The following is a 23,877-nucleotide window of genomic DNA, read 5'->3' on the forward strand; positions in this document are numbered from 1 at the left end:
TGCATGGTCCAAATTGGAAAGTTGTTGGTATTGACCCAAGGAATCCATCAAAAAAAGAATTTTGAATGTAGGTCTTATGGTTTTTGAGTTATTGAGAAAATTGTGAAAAATGAATTTCCTTGTTTATAGCGCCACCACTTGACCAATCGGTGCCATTTTTGTTGTCCACCGAGATGCACTGATCCTACATCTACCTACCAAGTTTCATTTCTCTATGACTTACGGTTTAGGCTGCACAACTGTTTTTACAGGAGAAAAAGAATAATAATAATAATAAGAAAAATCTTAGCAAAAACAATAGGGTTCTACGCACCTTCGGTGCTTGAACCCTAAATATAGCCGCAAGCGGCAATCATCGGGTTCAAGCACCAACTTGCACAATGGTGCCTACTGGAGCATTGAATGGTGATGTGTAAGAAGGTCTAATATGATTGGAGATGCCCTGTCACATTTAGAAATTATCAAGTTTTTCACCTGTTATTAATGTTGAGCAGAGGCCTTTCAACCTGATCAGTGCTTAAATTCACATGTAAATCTAGTGAACTTTGTAGGATATTCATTAAGTGAGTTAGAACTAGTCAAAAGGTGTCTACATGTTATTGGTATTGATCAGGTGGCTTCAACCAGAATGTTCACAAAGTGGTATTCAGATTGACCTTTGAACCTTTGCAGAACAAGCTGAAATGTTTGACCAAACAAGTTTAAATTAACACAAAGGAGTGAATGTTCTGATATGACATGTAATTACGAAGTTATTATAAATCTAGTTCTGAATTAAATGGCGCTTCATCAAGCACCAACTAGCACAATGGTGCCTACTAGAGCATAGGATGGTGATGTGTAAGAAGGTCTAACACAATTGGAGACATTCTGTCACATTTAAAATGATCAAAAGTCTTTCACCTGTTATTAATGTTGAGAAGAGGCACAAAGGAGTGAATGTTCTGATATGACATGTAATGTCAAGTTATTCTTAATCTAGTTCTGTATTAAATGGTGCTTCATCAGAGTGATATTGTACAGAGGTCTTTAACATTGTGAGATTACAGCAAATACTGCAGAGTTACAGCAATTTAGGTTAGAAATTCCAAGGACGCACAGATTGCTTGATGCCTGGAGAGTATTGTATGTGAAATTTTCACAAATGTTTTTAATGAACATTTACCTAGAGACTCTACAGTGTGCAGCAAGACTGAAATGGAGGTGATAGGCCAAATATCCAGAGAGTAGTTTCAATATAGCTATTTTCAAACAATTAGCAATTATGAATGAACAAAGCACTTTTTAAACATAGTTGTATTGAGAAATTTGTCAGAGCCACTGTACTAAATATGGCAAAAACAATTAGATGTCAAAATAGTACAGCATGATTGACATATACTCGTTTTTTTGGAACAGCGCCCCCCAGTGGGCGGATTGTTTCAGCACTTTGCAGGTCACTACAGTGTCTCCACCTGAACATAACTGCCAAATATCATCCAGATTGGGCAACGTTCAGCCTGCCAAAATGTCTGCTGAATGCTGATTGGCTGATGGTGTTCAGCCATGTTGATTGATTAAGTTGCCCTTTGAACATCCTTTAGAGGCTGTATGTTAGATTCTGCATGCAAAGTTTCAACTTGCTAGGTTGCACGGTTGCTGAGAAACAGTGCTCCAAATTTACCTCTTGAAGTGAATGGGGCATATATCCGGAAGGACTAATTTGCATATGGCGGCCATATTGTTTACATATTTCAACTTTTTCTTAATGAATATTGAAGCGCATGCTCTCACGAGTGTTTTGATACCAAACATGCCAGGATTGGTCAAAAATCCTAGGACTAGTTTGCAAAAGTAGGTTTTGCATATTATGCAAATTAGCACAAAATCTATATAGACGGAAGTGCATGGTCCAAATTGGAAAGTTGTTGGTATTGACCCAAGGAATCCAGCAAAAAAAGAATTTTGAATGTAGGTCTTATGGTTTTTGAGTTATTGAGAAAATTGTGAAAAATGAATTTCCTTGTTTATAGCGCCACCACTTGACCAATCGGTGCCATTTTTGTTGTCCACCGAGATGCACTGATCCTACATCTACCTACCAAGTTTCATTTCTCTATGACTTACGGTTTAGGCTGCACAACTGTTTTTACAGGAGAAAAAGAATAATAATAATAATAATAATAATAATAATAATAAGAAAAATCTTAGCAAAAACAATAGGGTTCTACGCACCTTCGGTGCTTGAACCCTAAAAATATGGTTTAGGGTTTAGTGGCTCTTTAAACACTATGCATTTTACTAATACATTTTACAGAGGAGACTGAAGGAAGTAATTTATTACGGATTATAAGGTGCATTATTTTTAAAGTCAAACAAGTGCTGGATGTTAATCTACACAGATTTCTCTCCTGAAAACTGTTTGTGTGAGTAAAGCGCTTCTGTTTAGTTACAGTAAGCTTAGGCAGGCAGTGCTACACTGAGGAACCCTGAGTGTTCTGGTAAACCAGGGCGATATTAGCTAGTGGTCAGTGCCATGTAGCTTGTTTTAACACGGTAAACAGGAAGGGTACAGTCTTATATACTCACCTCTGAATGGCAAAAAAGCTAACTAGCGCTTAACGTCTTTAGCGGGTAATGCTAATGCTGCTCCAGCAGTGCTAGCCGGGGATAGGAGCAGGCTACAGGCTGATAATACTCACCTCTGAGCGGCAAAAGAGCTAACGCCTAGTGCGGTTAGCAGCTAATGCTAATACTGCTCCAGCCTTGGTGCTGGAGAACCTTGGGCCTGTATAACTCAGTACTTCAGGGGAGTGGCTTTACTGCTCCTTAATACCTGATTATAAGGTGCACTGATGATTTTTGGGAAAATTAAGTGTGGCTTATAAGTGCGAAAAATATGGTAAATACCTGAAAATAAAAGATGCAATGTTAGATGTTTTATCTTATATTCATCTTTTAAAAACCCAATTGTTTTCAGTCTACAGCAGAAATAAAGGGAATTAAAAATAGGTTATAATACATATAGCACACCCCTATTGAATAGGATTCATTAGCATAGTGCAGGATCTAAACTTCTTGAGATCCGGTGAAGCACAGCATTGCCCCTTCCCCTAAATAACTAACTCCCACTGTACTAACACACAGATTACGGTGAATATACATTACAGATGCGTGTTGTTTGCACTGGTGGGTGTGCTGCCGCTCTGTAAATCCTCCTCTCTACAGCTTTTTAATAAAGCAGTCTGCTGCTGGTGAATCCTCGCGGGGTTTTAACCGGAACCCGTTCAGCTGCCCTGCAGAGCAGTAATGCTTTTCTCTACAGTGTAATCAGCGCAGTCACACCTTCATGTTTTTTCAGGGGTGCATGCACCACAGGTGATGGAACCCTACTGTTCTTGTTATTTATCTTCTTTTTCCTTTGTCTTCTTGTTCTACTGGATCTTTCTGAGGATTTTCAGAGCTGTTAGTGTTAGTTCATCTCACTTTAAACCTGATGTCTGTAAGTTTTGGGGATTTAGGGGATTTAGGGCCCTCTCTGGTGAGAATGGGTAATTGCACCGAGCATGCGTAAGAATCATTTTAAACTGGGCGGGTGTGATGCGGTCTCCTTTCAGAGCAGATGAATCCGATTCCAGGTTATGTTCAGGGAGAGAGAGAGAGAGAGCAAAGAAAAAGAAAAGTCCATATTCATAAAGTTTTAAGAGTTCAGAAATCAATATTTGGTGGAATAACCCTGGTTTTTAATCACAGTTTTCATGCATCTTGGCATGTTCTCCTCCACCAGTCTTACACACTGCTTTTAGATAACTTTATTTAAGCAGTTCAGCTTGGTGGTTTGATGACTTCTCATCATCCATCTTCCTCTTGATTATATTCCAGAGGTTTTCAATTTGGTAAAATCAAAGAAACTCATCGCTTTTCACTGTATTGTGTAATTTTGTGGGACTAAGTAAACCCAATAGTACTTAAAGCCTTCGTGGTTTATAAAATATATGTACACCTAACAGTACAAGTTATAAACCTATATTAAAGCCCAGTCATGGACTTAAAAAATCTTTAAATATTCTGCAATACAGATCTTTGGTTGTATTGCCAAGCACTAATTTGTGCATATTTGATTTGAGTTAAGCATTTTGAGTGAATCCTTATAGGATTATACACGTTTTACTTTTATTTATTTCCTTTTTTTTAATGCTGCATTTAATTGCAGCTGATAAACATGCTATTCCTAATGGCTGCATCATGATAATATTTTAACCTTCTCTTATTTTTTTCTAGAGCTGTATTGTGGGACTGAATTTTGTGGGACTGTGTTTTATAAATATGTACTCCTAACAGTACAAGTAGAGTATAGTAAGTCACATTTCTAAATAAAAGCCCAGTCATGCATTTTTTGGAATATTTTTTGAATAATTTAAATTGCCTTGAGTTAAGCATTATGAGTGAATCCTTGTAGGAAACAAATTTTACTATTTTATTTATTTATTTATATGTTTTAATGCTGCATTTAATTACAGCTGGTAAACATACTGTTCCTAATGGATGCATCGTGATAATAATTTAACTCTCTCTCTCTCTCTCTCTCTCTCTCTGTGGATCCTCGTACACACGGATCATCTGTAGATAAGGCAGAATGCTCTATGAAACGAGGCGGGAGCTGGGCAGAGCGTTTAGCTCGGTCTGCTTAAAAGCCCATTAATGGATGTCACAGAGTTGGATTGCAGGCCGCTGTCGGAGTCGGACCGTGACGACGATTACACACACAAAAACATCAGCCGGAGTCCTGAAATTTTCCATATTAGATGCAAATACAGGATGGATTCAACAGATGTTTCCCATGCTCCCTCAGTCAGACGGCAAACAATCGCTGGCGACAAATTAGGCCAAATCCGTGGCGCGGCCCGCTCTTTGACAAATGGTTGTTAAAAGAATTCTGTAACTCTTTAATCCTCGGAAAAGCACGTCAAGCGTTTCACGATTAACGTGGACTTAATCCTCAAAGCAGGAGCCACTTGTGCTAACCTCACAACCTCACAAGCTCACAAGCTCTTTCCAACAGGAAGTGTGCACTTCCTTTGAGGCGGCCGAATGGGCCGAATGGGCAGAAAAGCTGCGGCGCCCAGGCTTTTCTTGTGGGCTATTATTCTCGCTAAGTGTACGCCCAGCCCAGCTCAGCTCAGCCCAGCCCAGGCTTGTGAACTGTGTCCCGGATAGCCTGGGGGATGGACGCCGGCTCAGCGGCTCAAGTGGGTCACAAAGCGAGTACTTGTTTAGGCTGAAGGCTGATACCCGCCCTCCCGCTTGATGTACACCCGCCCGAGTAAATGTGATGTGAGGGACCTGCCGCTGCTAAGACGAGGCCAGCTTAGGAAATGCCACGGACTGGGCCCTGGGACATGATGTCTCCATGTGTAGGCTGTGCGCTCAGGAGGGAACTCCTCACCGGTTAGTCATAACTCAATCCGACAAGCACCTGAAGTCAGAACTGGGTTACGCCTCTGAAAGAAAGGTGACTGAGCCTGAGTTGTATGACACATTGATGATGAAGGAGGAGGAAGAAGGCGGGCAGTAGGGATGCACTGAATTTCAGCCAAACTACATGCCATAGTCTCTTTAACATCATAAATAAGGATTAGAGTTAGTGCTGGGCGATATGGGAAAAATCATATATTACGATATGGAATTTTTTATATCACTAATATATTTATATAATCACTATACATTTTTATATCATTATATTTATATGATATACCAAATTTGAGTATGTTTTCAGTTATTCTTCGACAAATATGACAAAATAATATCATTGCTTACTTACTTATTATATTAATTTCTAAATAAATTAACAAACAAGAAAATAAGGGGATTCAATCTGTAATTTCAGTTTGTTTTAGTTTTTTCTTATAATTACGTTTTTATTAGTTTCAGTTAAGGAGAACTTTCACTCAGTTTTTTTTTGTTATTTTCTTCATTTTCTTTAACAATAATACTTGGCTACTTAGCAATATGGTGATCATCATGCTAGAGCTTTATATAAAATAAAAATAGTATTTTAAAAAAACAGATGAAAACTTCAATACCACCCAACCCTAATTTTGCATGAATAATTGATAAAATTACTGTAGAAACGATAGGGACGATAGAAGGTAAGTAGCACGATAGAGACATTTCTATCATCCCCATGATATTTATCTCCATATCGCGCAGCACTAATTAGAGTAATGTACAATATCAATATATCGATAAATGAAGTCTGATTCCTACAGTACAGGCCAAAAGAATCTACATTGTAGATTCTCACTGAAGGCATCAAAACTATGAATGAACACATGGAGTTTTATGTACTTAACAAAAAAAAGGTGAAATAATTTAAAAAAACCTTTTATTTTCTAGTTCCTTCAAAAAATAGCCCCCCTTTGCTCTGATTACTGCTTTGCACACTCTTGGCATCATTCTCTCAATGAGCTTCAAGAGGTGGCCACCTGAAAAAAAAAGTTTTCCAACAGTCTTGAAGGAAGGAGTTCCCAGAGGTGTTTATTAGCACTTGTTGACCCTTTGCCTTCTTCACTCTGTGCTCCAGCTCACCCCAAACCATCTGGATTGGGTTCAGGTCCAGTGACTGTGGAGGACAGATCTTTTTTTGTACGTAAGTACATAAAACTCCACATGTGTTCATTCATAGTTTTGATGCTTCAGTGAGAATCTACAATGTAAACAGTCATGAAAATAAAGAAAACGCATTGGAAAAGAGAAGGTGTATCCAAACTTTTGGCCTGTACTGTGCTTATAACAGTAGAGTAAGTCACAAACCTGTATTAAATGACCAGTCATGCCGAAAAAAAGTAAGAAATAGTGTGATATAATGTGAAACAGTCAGAAAAATATAAAAATACAGTGATTTATATATTTTTGTTCATACCGCCCAGCACTAGCTGCACTGTAAGTGGTGGACAAGAGAGGAAAGTGTTCCTCGATAAGGAGATCTGCACAAGCGCAGTAGCTCTTTTGGAATAAGTTAGGATTAGATTAATGTACAATATCAATATATTGGATGTTTGCTAAATGTTTGATGATATCCCTGATACCTTTTTCTTAAAGCTTTGCAAGTAAAGTTTACATTAAGTAAAGTTCAGAAGAAAATATCACATTTTGAAAGCGTTTTGGGCCACTATTACCTTTTGTGTGAATATAGCTTTTTTGAAGCAAAGCATTTTTATCAACAGAGGTGTGCTGTATACTCAATAAAAGTAATTTTAGGATATAATATGGGTTGTTTAACCCTCTCATAAAAAAGTTTGGGCACTCTGCAAACTCAGTACTAAGTTAACAGCCCCTATAGTGGATATCATACCTCGCAGATGCTCTTTGTAGGCAGCTAGGAGTCTTTCTGTTCTTGTTTTAGGAATTTTCACCCACTCTTCCTTTGCAGAACTCTTCTAGTCGTGCTGCCTGCACTGCATGTTTAAGATCCACCCACAGATTTCCAGTAGTCTGGGGGATGTGATGTGAGGACCATTCCAGAAGCTTCTGCTTGTGGTCTGCAGAGTAGTTTGAATGTATTTGTGCTGGATTTTGAGGTCTGTTTAAGATCATTGTCCTGCACAAAGTTCCTGTTTGCTTTCAGGATTTGGAATAATATAAAGGATAATCACTGACCAGAGGTTAGTTGGGTGGTAGATCATTGGCATTGACATTGGTATTGTGTGGTTTCAGAATGTACATGGCATTAGGGTGAGTTAAGTGCTGTGAGTGGTGCTGAGCGGTATACCGGTTCATCTGATATACCAGAGGGGAAATTAAAACCATTAAAGAAGCAGATACAGCTCGTTAGCTAACGCTAGCCAGTTAGTATAAGAAGCTAACACACTGAAGTGATAGTAGCTCAGCTCTGTGGAGTCAAATGCTTCTTCCTATCTGGAGAGAAATGAGAACCGCACTTTATCTGAGGAGCTCCTGCTGCTGTTCCTCACTGTATGAGTGTTTTTATCTGAGTAAAATAGAAAAGCAACAGCAAACAGCAGTTATTCACTCAGAAAAAAAGACAAATGGAAGTGCACAATCAATCCACAGCTTGGAGAAAAGTTACTCTCATTCCCCACAGGAGCCCAGAATGAATCAGTCCTGAGTAAAGATTCATTTATTTAGCACAAGTATTAAAACTCCATAAAACTCTGTATAAAAAAAAAACTTCAAGAGCAGTAACTATAGCCCTGTTTAAATATATTAATACTGTAGCTTGAAGGATCATTTTAATGCACACTAAACTGAATGTATTTGTTAACTGCAGAAAGAAGGCAATTGTGTCTGATTTTAATACTGTAAAGCCTCTAATGGCTTCAATAATAACATATTATAAATTGATATTAAACTTGTGTTTAACTTGTGCAATATAATGTTTGAGAAATATCTATTTAAATACTTACATTTATACTATTTTAGGTCTAATTATAGTATTTAATATATTTGGTTGTTGTTGTCGTGTCTCTTTTTAAGGTCTATTGTTTTTATTATTCAGCTGTGTTTCTGACAATGAAGTCTGATTTCTTCATATATTGTGTATATATTTTGTGGGACTAAGTAAACCCAATACTAATCAAAGCCTTAATTTAAAGCCTTAATGTTTGATATTATATGTACTCCTAACAGTAGAGTTAGTTAAAAACCTGTATTAAAGCCCAGTCATTCAGAAAAAAATAACTAAATAAATAAATGAAAATTACAGTGAAACTCTCAGAATCTTGAAACATACAGTGATTATACATTTTTGGTCATATCGCCCAGCAATATTTGCAGTGGGAGTGGTGCGCTAATGAGGCAAGTGTCCCTCGATGAGGAGATCTGTGCAAGCGCAGTAGCCAGAGTAGACTAAAAATAGCTTTATTTTAGTGCATTACTGAGAGTAATACTACAGACTTTTCATTAGTATTTTTTTTTATTGTGTCTATGATTTAAAGTATGATTTTGGCCTCTATTTTGGTCTTAGTATTTTCCTTATTCATATATATCAGTGCTTGGCCTTATGTGGCTAGAGTTGGAAACATGTCCACAGAATGAACAGACTCTATTTCCTCTAGTCCAGACTTAGGTTATAGTCACTAACTGTACACAAGCATGTTCACTGTGCTCCATCTCCAGCACCACTGCTGTGCTTAATGCACTTGTAGCAGTGCTCACTACCCTGCCATCATCATATCAGTGTCTCACGCTGTGCTGAGAATGAGCCATCTCTCAAATATCCTCTGGTCAGCGGTTGGTCCCTTCAGTGATATCCAGGTTAGAAGTAAAATTGGTAAAATTGTGCAGCAGCATATGGGCTGTAAACCTGGGGCCTGATTTATATATATTTATATGGTCTCAAAATGCAAAAAGGGTCAGACTCCCAAATGATCTAGTGATCTCGTTTTTAATTAGTTGAATTTTTTTAATTAATGCCTGTTTAACAGGCCTAAACATGGAGATGGAGATTGTGTTTAACATACTGGTCGTTTTTGCATAAGGAAAATATTGGTTAATTTATTTAGCCTTTTTCCCCCCACCCTAAGTGACGCACACCTTCCAAAAAGTTCCACTTTTGTGACGTCAGTCTAAAACATATTTACCAAAAGTTCTGGGAATCATTAAGACGATTGTTCTGGGTTCCATTGAGATCTCCTGGATGAGTTGTTCATGCCCTTTTGGAATAATTTCTCTAGGTCGGCCGGTCACTCCTGGGAAGGTTCACCAGTGTTCCATGTGTTTTTCTCCATTAGTGAATAATAGTGAATCACTGTGGTTATCTGGAGTCCCAAAGCTTGAGAAATGACTTTATAACCTTTTCCAGACTGATAGATGATCAATTACTTTGTTTTCTCATCTGTTTTTGATTCTACAGGTCTGGCAGTAATCAGGCCTGGTTGTGGTTAGTAGTAAAATTGAACTCACCTTTCCAAAAAGTGTGATTAATTGCAGTTAATTAATGCGGGGCAAACACTATTTCACAAAGGGCTAGATTGGTTTGGATAGTTTTATTTTCTTTTAATAAATAAAATTATCATTTAAAAGGTGCTTTTTAAATTTATTCAGGTTATATTTCTTTGATATTAAAGTTTGTTTAATAGTTAGAAAAATTTAAGTATGACAAAAATGCAAAAACAAAAGAAATCTTTATGTGGGCAAATACTTTTTCACTTTTTTCACTGTTTATGCCCACATGTCTGTGCTGAATGCACAGCTCATCTAGTCCCTGTACAGAAGTACCACCAATAGAATATGACTCTCTGGAGTAGATAAACATATGACTGGGCCATATAATAAAAAAAAAAAAAAAAAAATATATATATATATATATATATATATATATATATATATATATTTTTTTTTTTTTATATATATATATATTTTTTTTTTTTTTTTTTATTGCAATATTTTAAAACTGACAGATTCTAAAAAGCTGCTTTAAAATTTTTAGGTGATTTCAGCCCCTGTAGTGTAACTATATGATGGATGTATCTGATAAATGTGAGATAAAGGTAGGAATTGCTAATAAAAACTGGCTAAAGTAGCTAACATCTGTCTTCCATTCCCACTGCCTGTTTTTCTGAAATTAACTGAAAAATCCAGCATAGCAAGCAATAATACCAGTAAGCAGAGGTCTGAAGTTTGATTTTATGGAGATGCCAGGCTGAGATTATGGGTGGTACAGACCTTAAGGAGAGTATTTTCTGCAAATCTCACTTAATTCATCTTATTTCCATTCGTTTGCACCTTCATAAGACATTGTTCTCTGATAAGAGAGCAAATCAAGTAGTCTGGTTTTCTGAATTTCCATAATTACATATGAATTGTTCTGTTCTGTTGAGCTGAGGTGGCCAGAGCCTCTTTATCACAGTGCTCAAGGCATGTAGGTGTGTGTCACCAGTAAATGTCAGAGACTGTACTCTTCAGATGACTCAAGCAGCAGCTGAATGTGTCCACGCAGGGGTCCGACTTGGTCCCAGAGCAGAACACAAGACCAGCATTTTCTGTGAACACTGTTCTACTGTATTTACAGTGGCATTAAAAAGTATTTCCCCCTACAGATTTCTTTAGTTTTTGCTTTTTTGTCATACTGACATTTTTTCAGATTATCAAATAAACTTAATATCAGACAAAGAAAACTTGAGTAAATATATAAAGCACTTTTTAAATGCTTTTTTTCTTTAATAAACGAAAAACAAGCTATTCAAACCAATCGAGGCTGTGTGACAAAGTGTTTGCGCTCTAAACATAATAAACTGCAATCAAGCTTTACAGATAACTGGCAACAAGTCTTTCACATCTCTGTGGAGAAATTTCGTTCCACTCTTCTACAGAATTGTTATAATTCAGACACAATTAAGGGTTTTCCATCATGAACATCCTGTTTAAATCATCCACAGCATCTAGACTTTAACTAGACCACTCCTTCATAACCTTCATTTAGATTTAATCTATTTAATCCATTTAGAGGTGAACTTCAGAGGTTTGTGTGCTTTGGGTCATTGTCCTTCTGCAGAACCCAAGTACTCCTGAGCTTGAGGTCAGTAAGGAACAGATGGAGGATATTCTCCTTCAGGATTGTCTGATAAACAGCAGAATTCCTGCTTCCATCTATTACAGCAAGTTATCCAGCAGCTCCAGACCATCACACTAATCACACTAATCACACTACCACCACCACGTTTTACATTCAGTATGATGTTCTTTTTCTGAAATGTTGTTTAATGTTAGTTGGTAAATGTGAGACGGGTGGTTGTGGTGTTTTTGGTCAGCAGGATTTTTATCTTAGAAGTCACCCATGGAGACAATTTGGTAAATGTGAGACGGGTGGTTGTGTTGTGTTAGATGTTAGTTGGTAAATGTGAGACGGGTGGTTGTGGTGTGTTTGATGTTAGTTGGTAAATGTGAGACGGGTGGTTGTGTTGTGTTTGATGTTAGTTGGTAAATGTGAGACGGGTGGTTGGGGTGTGTTTGATGTTAGTTGGTAAATGTGAGACGGGTGGTTGTGTTGTGTTTGATGTTAGTTGGTAAATGTGAGACGGGTGGTTGTGTTGTGTTTGATGTTAGTTGGTAAATGTGAGACGGGTGGTTGTGTTGTGTTTGATGTTAGTTGGTAAATGTAAGACGGGTGGTTGTGTTGTGTTTGATGTTAGTTGGTAAATGTGAGACGGGTGGTTGTGTTGTGTTTGATGTTAGTTGGTAAATGTGAGACGGGTGGTTGTGTTGTGTTTGATGTTAGTTGGTAAATGTGAGACGGGTGGTTGTGGTGTGTTTGATGTTAGTTGGTAAATGTGAGACGGGTGGTTGTGTTGTGTTTGATGTTAGTTGGTAAATGTGAGACGGGTGGTTGTGTTGTGTTTGATGTTAGTTGGTAAATGTGAGACGGGTGGTTGTGTTGTGTTTGATGTTGGTTGGTAAATGTGAGACGGGTGGTTGTGTTGTGTTTGATGTTAGTTGGTAAATGTGAGACGGGTGGTTGTGTTGTGTTTGATGTTAGTTGGTAAATGTGAGACGGGTGGTTGTGGTGTGTTTGATGTTAGTTGGTAAATGTGAGACGGGTGGTTGTGTTGTGTTTGATGTTAGTTGGTAAATGTGAGACGGGTGGTTGTGTTGTGTTTGATGTTAGTTGGTAAATGTGAGACGGGTGGTTGTGTTGTGTTTGATGTTAGTTGGTAAATGTGAGACGGCTGGTTGTGTTGTGTTTGATGTTAGTTGGTAAATGTGAGACGGGTGGTTGTGTTGTGTTTGATGTTAGTTGGTAAATGTGAGACGGGTGGTTGTGTTGTGTTTGATGTTAGTTGGTAAATGTGAGACGGGTGGTTGTGTTGTGTTTGATGTTAGTTGGTAAATGTGAGACGGGTGGTTGTGGTGTGTTTGATGTTAGTTGGTAAATGTGAGACGGGTGGTTGTGTTGTGTTTGATGTTAGTTGGTAAATGTGAGACGGGTGGTTGTGTTGTGTTTGATGTTAGTTGGTAAATGTGAGACAGGTGGTTGTGTTGTGTTTGATGTTAGTTGGTAAATGTGAGACGGCTGGTTGTGTTGTGTTTGATGTTAGTTGGTAAATGTGAGACGGGTGGTTGTGTTGTGTTTGATGTTAGTTGGTAAATGTGAGACGGGTGGTTGTGGTGTGTTTGATGTTAGTTGGTAAATGTGAGACGGGTGGTTGTGTTGTGTTTGATGTTAGTTGGTAAATGTGAGACGGGTGGTTGTGTTGTGTTTGATGTTAGTTGGTAAATGTGAGACGGGTGGTTGTGTTGTGTTTGATGTTAGTTGGTAAATGTGAGACGGGTGGTTGTGTTGTGTTTGATGTTAGTTGGTAAATGTGAGACGGGTGGTTGTGTTGTGTTTGATGTTAGTTGGTAAATGTGAGACGGGTGGTTGTGTTGTGTTTGATGTTAGTTGGTAAATGTGAGACGGGTGGTTGTGTTGTGTTTGATGTTAGTTGGTAAATGTGAGACGGGTGGTTGTGTTGTGTTTGATGTTAGTTGGTAAATGTGAGACGGGTGGTTGTGTTGTGTTTGATGTTAGTTGGTAAATGTGAGACGGGTGGTTGTGTTGTGTTTGATGTTAGTTGGTAAATGTGAGACGGGTGGTTGTGTTGTGTTTGATGTTAGTTGGTAAATGTGAGACGGGTGGTTGTGTTGTGTTTGATGTTAGTTGGTAAATGTGAGACGGGTGGTTGTGGTGTGTTTGATGTTAGTTGGTAAATGTGAGACGGGTGGTTGTGTTGTGTTTGATGTTAGTTGGTAAATGTGAGACGGGTGGTTGTGTTGTGTTTGATGTTAGTTGGTAAATGTGAGACGGGTGGTTGTGTTGTGTTTGATGTTAGTTGGTAAATGTGAGACGGGTGGTTGTGTTGTGTTTGATGTTAGTTGGTAAATGTGAGACGGGTGGTTGTGTTGTGTTTGATGTTGGTTGGTAAATGTGAGACGGGTGGTTGTGTTGTGTTTGATGTTAGTTGGTAAATGTGAGACGGGTGGTTGTGTTGTGTTTGATGTTAGTTGGTAAATGTGAGACGGGTGGTTGTGTTGTGTTTGATGTTAGTTGGTAAATGTGAGACGGGTGGTTGTGTTGTGTTTGATGTTAGTTGGTAAATGTGAGACGGGTGGTTGTGTTGTGTTTGATGTTAGTTGGTAAATGTGAGACGGGTGGTTGTGTTGTGTTTGATGTTAGTTGGTAAATGTGAGACGGGTGGTTGTGTTGTGTTTGATGTTAGTTGGTAAATGTGAGACGGGTGGTTGTGTTGTGTTTGATGTTAGTTGGTAAATGTGAGACGGGTGGTTGTGGTGTGTTTGATGTTAGTTGGTAAATGTGAGACGGGTGGTTGTGGTGTGTTTGATGTTAGTTGGTAAATGTGAGACGGGTGGTTGTGTTGTGTTTGATGTTAGTTGGTAAATGTGAGACGGGTGGTTGTGTTGTGTTTGATGTTAGTTGGTAAATGTGAGACTGGTGGTTGTGTTGTGTTTGATGTTAGTTGGTAAATGTGAGACGGGTGGTTGTGGTGTGTTTGATGTTAGTTGGTAAATGTGAGACGGGTGGTTGTGGTGTGTTTGATGTTAGTTGGTAAATGTGAGACGGGTGGTTGTGTTGTGTTTGATGTTAGTTGGTAAATGTGAGACGAGTGGTTGTGTTGTTTTTGGTCAGCAGTGTTTTTTATCTTGGAATTCTCCCATGGAGACCATTTTCACCCAGTCTCTTTCTTATTATTTAATCATTAACACTCATTAACCTTAACTGAGGCTTTAAGTGAGATCCTGCAGTTCTTTAACTGCTGTTCTGGGTTGTTTTGGGATCTCCTGGATGAGTTGTTCATGCCCTTTTGGAGTAATTTCTTTAGGTTGGCCGGTCACTCCTGGGAAGGTTCACCAGTGTTCCATGTTTTGTCCATTAGTGAATAATAGGGAGTATCTCAAGAGCTCCCATATAAATATAAGTATTCATATACAGTGACACACACAATAAAACATTCACAGATATACATTATGTATCAGCATCCATACTTATAACCAGTCAGTTTACACAGGAGCTAAAAGACCGGCCTCTTTTTTTTGTATTGTATTCATTTGTACAATTTGTAATGCAAAAGATGTTTTTTTTTTTTTTTTTAGTCAATTTTCTTCTCAGATTCCAAAGCAGGCTACAAAATGTTATTTTTTTTTTTTTAAGTGCCTAAAATGTAAAGCAGATCCTTGTTTTGGGAAGTATTTTTTTAAAGGTTAGAATCAGTTTCTACAGCTGCTTTTTTAATTGCAGAAACATGTAAGTAAACAGTCGTCCAGTGAGCAGCTGACTGTGCAGTAATACGTGATGCTGGATGACTAAAATAGTCCTGTTGTTTCTATTGAAATGGTGTTGTGGCTGCATTTCTGCTGAGTCTAAGGCTAAACGTATGTATGTCATGCTTTCACATGACTCTGGATTCTGAAAGCAGAAAAACACAAGGTGTCCAGCGTGGTCTTTTCGCTTGGGTGCCCTGTTTCAGCCTGCATGTTTCCCTGTTGCTTAGGAACAAGTACCATCATTTCGATAGGTGCATGCAGATAATGAAAGTACTGCTAATGAAAAAAAGCTATCACACTTACCTTATTGTGGTGATTGGAAATGTTGGAGAATTTTGAGTTTTAGGAACAAATACCAGATTCACATTGTTAAAACAAAAAAAAAAGATTGCAACTGTGTGAGTGTGTGCTCATTCTAAAATGTCAAAGCATTTGATGAACATAATGCAGAACAAGATTTCCGCACAGAAAACACTGTCGGCTCTGTTGTACACTCTGCACAAGGCATGTTGTGAGGCTCATTGCTATCTTACACTCAGTCAACAGTCTACTTTGACACCTCACTTTTGTGCTCTTAAAATCGGAGCATCAGAGTTTGAAATAATTCTACACTGATGGGCGTGGTGGTCTGGAAGTGAGGTGTGTTCAGGTAAATTTCTGGTGTGTTTCTATATGTTTTGGTGGTGAAAAACACAGGAGCTCCACTGACTGATTAAAACCCTGACAACAGTCAATAGTGCATTCCTATAGGTGTTGTTAAACACACACTTAAAATTTTATAAAAAATCATCAGTGCTCCCTATGTATGAATTCTACCAGTCAGGTATTAAGGACTAGTAAAGCCACTCTGCTGAAGTACAGAGTTATACAGGAGTTTCAGTTTAGTTCTCCAGCAATGAGGCTGGAGCAGTATTAGAGTATTAGCATTAGCTGTTAACCGCACAAAGCACTAGCTCTTTGCCATTCAGAGGTAAATATTATCAGCCTGTAGCCTGCTGCTATCCCCAGGTAGCACTGCTGGAGCAGCATTAGCATTAACCGCTAACCACGCTAAACACTAGCTCTTTCGCTGTTCAGTGGTGAGTATTTTTTTTCTTTTTTTTTCTTTTAAGAATTACACTTTTGTTTACTTAGATTAGCTTTACCTAACTTAGTTAGCCACCACCCCACCTCCTCCCAGCAGTAAGATCTAGACAGACAGACAGACAGACAGACAGACAGATAGATAGATAGACAGATAGATAGACAGATGAAAAAAGAGACAAATAGAGAAAAAGGCAGAGAGAGAAAGATAGAGCCAGAGAAAGAGGAATTGAAAGAAAGAGCAGATATATATTGAAAGAGTGTGAGAGAGACAGAAAGACAGTAAGAGAGAGGCAGAGATAGATAGATAGATAGATAGATAGATAGATAGATAGATAGATAGATAGATAGATAGATAGATAAAAAACAGAGAAAAAGGCAGAGAGAGAAAGAGGAATTGAGAGAAAAAGCAGATATATATTGAAAGAGTGTGAGAGAGACAGAAAGACAGTATGAGAGAGGCATAGATGGATAGATAGATAGATAGATAGATAGATAGATAGATAGATAGATAGATAGATAGATAGATAGATAGATAGATAGATAGACAGACAGACTTTTAGGCACCAACTGAATTAGAATGAAAACATGGTGACACCCCTGTTCCTTACTACTGTCACATAATGCAAGTATGAAAAAATACCAAAAAAAAAAAACGTTTATTGATAGTGCACTTTATAATCCAGTGCACCTTATAGTGTGAAAAATATGGTAATTACAGAACAGTCAATAATAATGATGTTATACGATGTTACATCAATAGTGAACAGTCCATAGCCCACAATGCTCAGCGTGCAGTCTCATCACGCCAGTGTATCTCTTCTAAACAGTGCTATTGTAGATCTTTTCCTTTGTTTAGCTAAACCATCATCAGCAATTAACAGCGGCGGTGAATAAGTTGCTTTAGACGTGAACGTTAGTCATGGAGGAATGGAATCTCAGACTGATGTGTTGTTAGCCAGGCGCCTGTGCCAATAACGCTTATGCCTGCAGCCACTAGAACCTGAAGAGACACCGAGCTCAGAGTGGAGCTGGCTTTTCTCAACGCGCTGGAGGGCACTTGGCACGGAGTGTGTTTTATTTGGGAGTTTTTTGGGAAATTGAGATACAGAGAAAGGGTTTTTATTATTTCTTTTTATTTCAAAGCTGGATAAACATCATCAATCAGACTGTAGCAGAGCTAACTTTGCAGGTATTGTGTAACAAAGGGTGATTAGTACAGTTTAGTGCATAATTACATTGCATCCAATGAAAAAAAAATCCCAGTAAAACCCAAGATGGGTCCGGACGTATGACCATGTTGGTTATTTTACATTTATATTTACATAAAAAACTGGAAACTGACAGGTTAAATCTCTGAGATAACTTTTTGTATCCTTCCCCTGAACAACTATGTTGAACAATCTTTGTTTTTAGATCATTTGAGAGTTGTTTTGGTGAGCCCATGATGCCACTCTTCAGAGGAGATTCAAATAGGAGAACAACTTGCAATTGGCCACCTTAAATACCTTTTCTCATGATTGGATACACCTGGCTATGAAGTTCAAAGCTCAATGAGGTTACCAAACCAATGTTGTGCTTCAGTAAGTCAGTAAAAAGTAGTTAGGAGTAATAAAATGATCAATAAAATGATAAGGGTGCCAATACTTTTGCACCGGTCAAATTTTGGTTTAATGCATATTGCACATTTTCTGTTAGTACAATAACATTTCAATCCTGAAATATTACTGTGTCCATCAGTTATTAGATATATCAAACTGAAATGGCTGTTGCAAACACCCAAATATTTACAACTAAAAATTATTAAGATTAATAGAGGTCCCCAAACTTTTTCATATGACTGTATACTGAATTTAACTGACACTCTTATCCAGAGCGATTTACAAGATTATTCTTTTATTACAGCGTTGGGCATAGCACAGTATAGTCATCCAGATCAGGAATTGAACCCTAGTCTCTCACATGATGTGGTAACTCATGAGCAGGTGATGGTGTTATCCACTGAGCCACACCAGCCATTGGTTGTTGGCTATTGTCAAAAAACTGCGGAGCCGAGTGCGGGAATATGTGCAGGTTATGAATATGAATATTTAATTGTTATTGTGATTGATTGTATATGGTAGGGGTGTCATATTGTATCTATATCTGATTATATCTGTCCAATTGATAATTCACTTTACCTCAGTCCTGGATATATGGAGTTATTTTTTTAGTTGTTAGTTTTTAGTATCATGACATGTTGGATCATTGACTTCTGTTACTTATCTTACATTTTCAAAATGTGTTCCATATCATATATCAAATATCAAATATCGCCAAATGAGAGTTAATAGTTTCAGTAAGTTTCAGTATTCTTGTTTCAGTATTATTGATTTTTTTTATTTTTTTTATTAAATGTTTTGTCATATTGCCAAAAATATTGCTATCCCAAATATTGTGATGTTTTTAGAGGCATATCGCACACTCGTAGCATCCTGTATATTTTCTGCACGAAACAGCTGCATGTTTCTTTAAAAAAAGAAGCATAATTATGGGTGTTAATTATTAAAAAAAAGGGCATTTTTCAAAAAAGCCATTTCATTGTGCTTTTGTCTGTTTCAACAATGTCACAATGTTTATTGTTGTTTTTTTATTGTATTACAATTTGGTTTTGTTAATTTATGCTTAAAAATGCTTTATTTAAAATATGTGAGCCATTCTTATGGCATGGGCAAGCAAATAATCAGCTGTGGCCAACAAGGTAGTACTATTCAGAGTTTAAGGGTGCTTTCACACCTAAAGGTTTGGACCAAACTAAAAACCAAGATTTGTGTATATGCATATTCATCATACAACAGAATAATCAGAATAGATTGCCCTTTTATTTGTTTGATCTACAGTTAATTTAATCTACAGTTACAGTAGATACAGTAGTCACAATTTTTGTAAAGAGTAATGATGGCATTGGATTTCGGCACAGCACTGGTTCTGTTTCTTTTTCTATTGTTTAATGGGTGATGATAGCCTACATGAACTTCCTGTAATTGGTCAGAATGTTAAAACTTTCTAAAAAGTTTTTAAACTGCTGTTGATCCAAACCATGGTATGCTGTAGTTGATCCAGACCCAGACCACCTAGTGAGGTGTGATCTGATGTCATGGCGAGACAGTACTCAGACACGCACAGATGCAGTAAACTGTTTTTATTAAACAGTGCAGAGTATAAAAGGGTGGTCAGTACAAACAATAAAAAACAGTAAACAGCAGCCAGATAGAAAACACATACCATAAACTGTCCAGGGATCATACACAGCAGGGAAGTAATAGACAACAGGCAAATATCAAAGTAGGAGATAAACAGTCCAGGTCATACATGAAAATCCAATATAAGAGAGCAGGCAGAGAGTATCAGAGTCAGGAACAAACAATCCAAGGTCATACACAGCAGAAACCAGCCAAAAAAAGCAAAAAATAATGCCTTGTAATGCAGGAAAGACAAACAATTACTCTGCAAATTATTCTGTTCATTCAAATACAGTCAAATATCTTATTTACAAAACTATGTTAAATTCTAACCTCATACTCTGTTCTTTCTCAGGATGGCTCAAGGCAGCGGAAAGAGAGGAAGAAGACGGTCTCCTTCAGCAGCATGCCCACCGAGAAGAAGATCAGCAGTGCCAGCGACTGCATCAACGCCATGGTGGACGGCTCAGAGCTGAGGAAAGTGCGCTCCAACTCCAGAGTGTACCACCGATACTTTCTGCTGGATGCTGATATGCAGTCTCTTAGGTGGGAGCCCTCTAAAAAGGAGTCGGATAAAGCCAAGATCGATGTGAAGTCCGTTAAGGAGGTGCGAACTGGTAAGAACACGGACACTTTCAGGACCAACGGCATTTATGATCAGATTTCAGAGGACTGCGCATTCTCTATTATTTATGGGGAAACTTACGAGTCTCTGGATTTAGTCGCGAACACAGCAGATGTAGCAAACATTTGGGTGACTGGACTCAGGTACCTGATTTCCTATGGGAAGGCTACCTTAAACATGATCGAAAGTACTCAGAATAACCTGCGCTCTTCTTGGCTTGGGGAGCTGTTCGATGAAGTGGACAACGCTGGCAACAAAAGCATCAGCCTTTGTACTGCTGTACAGTTGGTGAAAAAATTAAACCCTGGACTGAAAAACGTTAAAATCGAGCTCAAACTCAAGGAGTTGCACAAAGCGAAGGAAAAAATGGGAAGCAATGTTACGAAGGACGAGTTCGTTGAGGTCTATCATGACCTTTGCACAAGGCCAGAAATCTACTTCTTGCTCGTTCAGTTCTCTAGTAACAAGGAATTCCTCGACACCAAGGACTTGATGATATTCCTAGAAGCAGAGCAAGGCATGGCCCAGGTGAGTGAAGACACGAGCTTAGAGGTGATTAAACAGTATGAACCGTCCGAAGATGGGCGGCTCAAGGGATGCCTTTCTTTAGACGGGTTTACCAACTACCTTATGTCCAACGACTGCCATATTTTCGATCCTGAACATAAGACAGTCTGCCAAGACATGAACCAACCCTTGTCTCATTATTACATCAACTCTTCTCACAACACCTACCTGATTGAGGACCAGTTCAGGGGTCCGTCGGACATCACAGGCTACATCCGTGCCCTAAAGATGGGATGTAGAAGTGTAGAACTTGACGTTTGGGATGGACCAGACAACGAACCGGTCATTTACACTGGACATACCATGACCTCTCAGATCGTCTTCCGAAGCGTCGTTGACATCATCAATAAGTACGCCTTTGTGGCGTCGGAATTCCCATTGATTCTGTGCTTGGAGAACCACTGCTCCCTAAAGCAGCAGAGAGTCATGTTTCAACACCTCAAGAAAATCCTTGGGGATAGAATTCACAGCGATCCACCCAGACCTGAAGACACTTACCTTCCGACCCCCAATGACTTGAAAGGCAAGATTCTTTTGAAAGGGAAGAAGCTGGCCAGCACCTGTAATAGCTCGGAGGGGGAAGTGACGGATGAGGACGAAGGGGCGGAGATGTCTCAGCGAATGAGCATGGAGGCAGGGGAACCACAGACCGTTTCTCAACCTAAAAAGTTTCAACTGTCCAAAGACCTCTCTGACCTGGTGACCTTGTGCAAATCCATCCAGTTCAAAGACTTTCCGACGGCGTTCCAGAACCAGAAGCACTGGGAACTGTGTTCCTTCAACGAGGTGTTTGCCAGCAGATGTGCCACAGATTTCCCTGGGGAATTCGTCAATTACAACAAGAAGTTTCTCGCTCGGGTTTACCCCAGTCCGATGCGAATCGACTCAAGCAATATGAACCCTCAGGACTTTTGGAAGTGCGGTTGCCAGATAGTGGCGATGAACTACCAAACTCCTGGTCTGATGATGGACCTTAACATCGGCTGGTTCAGACAGAACGGCAACTGCGGCTACGTCCTTCGTCCAGCCATAATGAGGGAGCAGGTGTCTTACTTCAGCGCTAATACTAAAGACTCGGTTCCAGGAGTGTCGCCACAGCTTCTTCACATAAAGATCATCAGCGGACAGAACTTCCCCAAACCCAAAGGCTCAGGTGCCAAAGGTGACGTCGTAGATCCCTACGTGTATGTAGAGATCCACGGCATCCCTGCCGATTGTGCTGAGCAAAGGACTAAAACCGTCAATCAGAATGGGGACAACCCCCTTTTTGATGAAAGCTTTGAGTTTCAGATTAACCTTCCCGAGCTGGCCATGGTACGCTTTGTCGTCCTGGACGATGACTACATAGGGGACGAGTTTATCGGTCAGTACACCATTCCTTTCGAGTGTCTACAGCCGGGATTTCGCCACATACCTCTCCAGTCGTTGACTGGCGAGCTGCTTCCTCACGCTTGGTTGTTCGTCCACGTGGCCATTACTAACCGACGAGGCGGAGGAAAGCCCCACAAGAGAGGACTCTCGGTCCGCAAGAGCAAACGGAGCCGGGAGTACGCCAGCATGAGGATACTGCTCATCAAGGCTGTGGACGAGGTGTTTAAAACTGCTACACTGCCACTGCGAGAAGCGACGGATCTCAGAGAGAACATGCAGGTAGGAAAAGTTCTGTCTATTCCTCCATTCGTTAGTATCTAGGTACGGGTGGGCGGTAATACTGTGTATACTGCAGTGTTTTAACCCTCCTGTTATGTTTACTTGTCAGGAACAACATTGGTGTTCCCGGGTCAATTTGATCGGATGCATGTTTAATTAACCAATTAATATCCATAATAATAATTATCCAAAAAAAAATCCAAACAAGCATTGTGGATATTTTATTACTAACTATTCTATCAATATTCAGTGCAGTGGTGTGTCTTAATTCTAACAGGTAATGATTCAATCAGGATAATCGCTCGTTTTTCAAAAAAAAAAAAAAGACATGTTCAAACTTTTTTTTAATGTTTCACTACTTTACTACTTTTGAAAGACCAACATATTATACATAATATCTTTACATAACATTAAAACATAACATTGAATTTTGTTTTACATTTTGTGTATTGCAGGGGGTTATATGTTGATTTCACTAATTAAGGCAAGCAGAAGAAGTTTTATACTGAAAAAAATACTTTTAACTATTTTTTCTAGATCTTCAAACTTTAAATGGGTCAATTTGGCCCGTAACATAACAGGAGGGTCAAAATGGACTGTATCTCCAATAGGGCTGTGAATCTTTGGGAATCCCACAATTCAATTCAGAATTGATTCTTGGGGTCATGATTCGATTTTTTTCCGATTCTTTCGAAACAGTTGGATTTCTTTTTCTTCATCCTCCGTACTTTAGCGGTGCAACAACAAACACTGTAACAGGACACTACACGCCTCTCTGTAGCCTAATAGGGAGAGGCAGTAAGAGCAAAACGTTCCCTGTCCTGTTGCTGCTGTCCCGCGGAGCTCCCCCACTGTCGAGCTGAGCTTTTTAACTGTACCTCAGACTTTAGCTACTGTCGCGAGGAGCTTTTTTAACTGTTTTGCGGAGTTTATCTATTGTCCTGCAGAGCTCAGCTACTGTCCTGCGGAGCTCTTTGCCAGTTAAAAAGCTCCGTGTGTCACGTCTTGGCCTCGTCTCGTGTCTCTGTGTGCATTCCCCACGTGACCTGTGCTCCCCTGTGTCTCCCGTCTCAGTACTTTTCCACCTGTGTCTAATTTGTAGCTCCGCCCCTTCCCCAGGTGTTTCCAATTCTAGTGTGTTTTATGTTACTATAAATAGCCCTCCTCTGCCACCTTGTCCTCCGTCGGTCTTTGCACCTTCCTCTGTCGTTTGTCTCGCCACGTTTACTATAGTTTGTTCACGGTTTCGTTACGCTCTATGTATTTCTTGTATATTTCTAGTCACGTTTCTTGCCTGTTTGTTTCTTTGTTTATTTGTATATATTCACGTATTTATCCTTTGTACATATTCCCTTACCTTGGTTTGTACTTATCTGTCTAGTTTAGCTCTTTGTTTGTTTTCCCTGTTTGTTTATGTATATATATATATATATATATATATATATATATATTCGTTATTATTATATTATGTCT

At 38.9% G+C, this 23,877-nt stretch overlaps 1 protein-coding gene across 1 annotated transcript in view; it reads left to right on the plus strand.

Annotated features, from left to right (window-relative positions):
- The window catches only part of LOC103029681 (inactive phospholipase C-like protein 2), a 156,194-nt gene that overhangs the window by 62,584 nt on the left and 69,733 nt on the right, over window positions 1-23,877 (plus strand). The window contains exon 3 of the mRNA XM_049467554.1: window positions 19,918-22,404. Within this exon, the coding sequence (XP_049323511.1) occupies window positions 19,918-22,404 (2,487 nt within the window). The remainder of the gene's footprint in view (window positions 1-19,917; window positions 22,405-23,877) is intronic.

The sequence above is a fragment of the Astyanax mexicanus genome, chromosome 1, assembly GCF_023375975.1.
Source record: "Astyanax mexicanus isolate ESR-SI-001 chromosome 1, AstMex3_surface, whole genome shotgun sequence".
NCBI lineage: Eukaryota > Metazoa > Chordata > Actinopteri > Characiformes > Acestrorhamphidae > Astyanax > Astyanax mexicanus.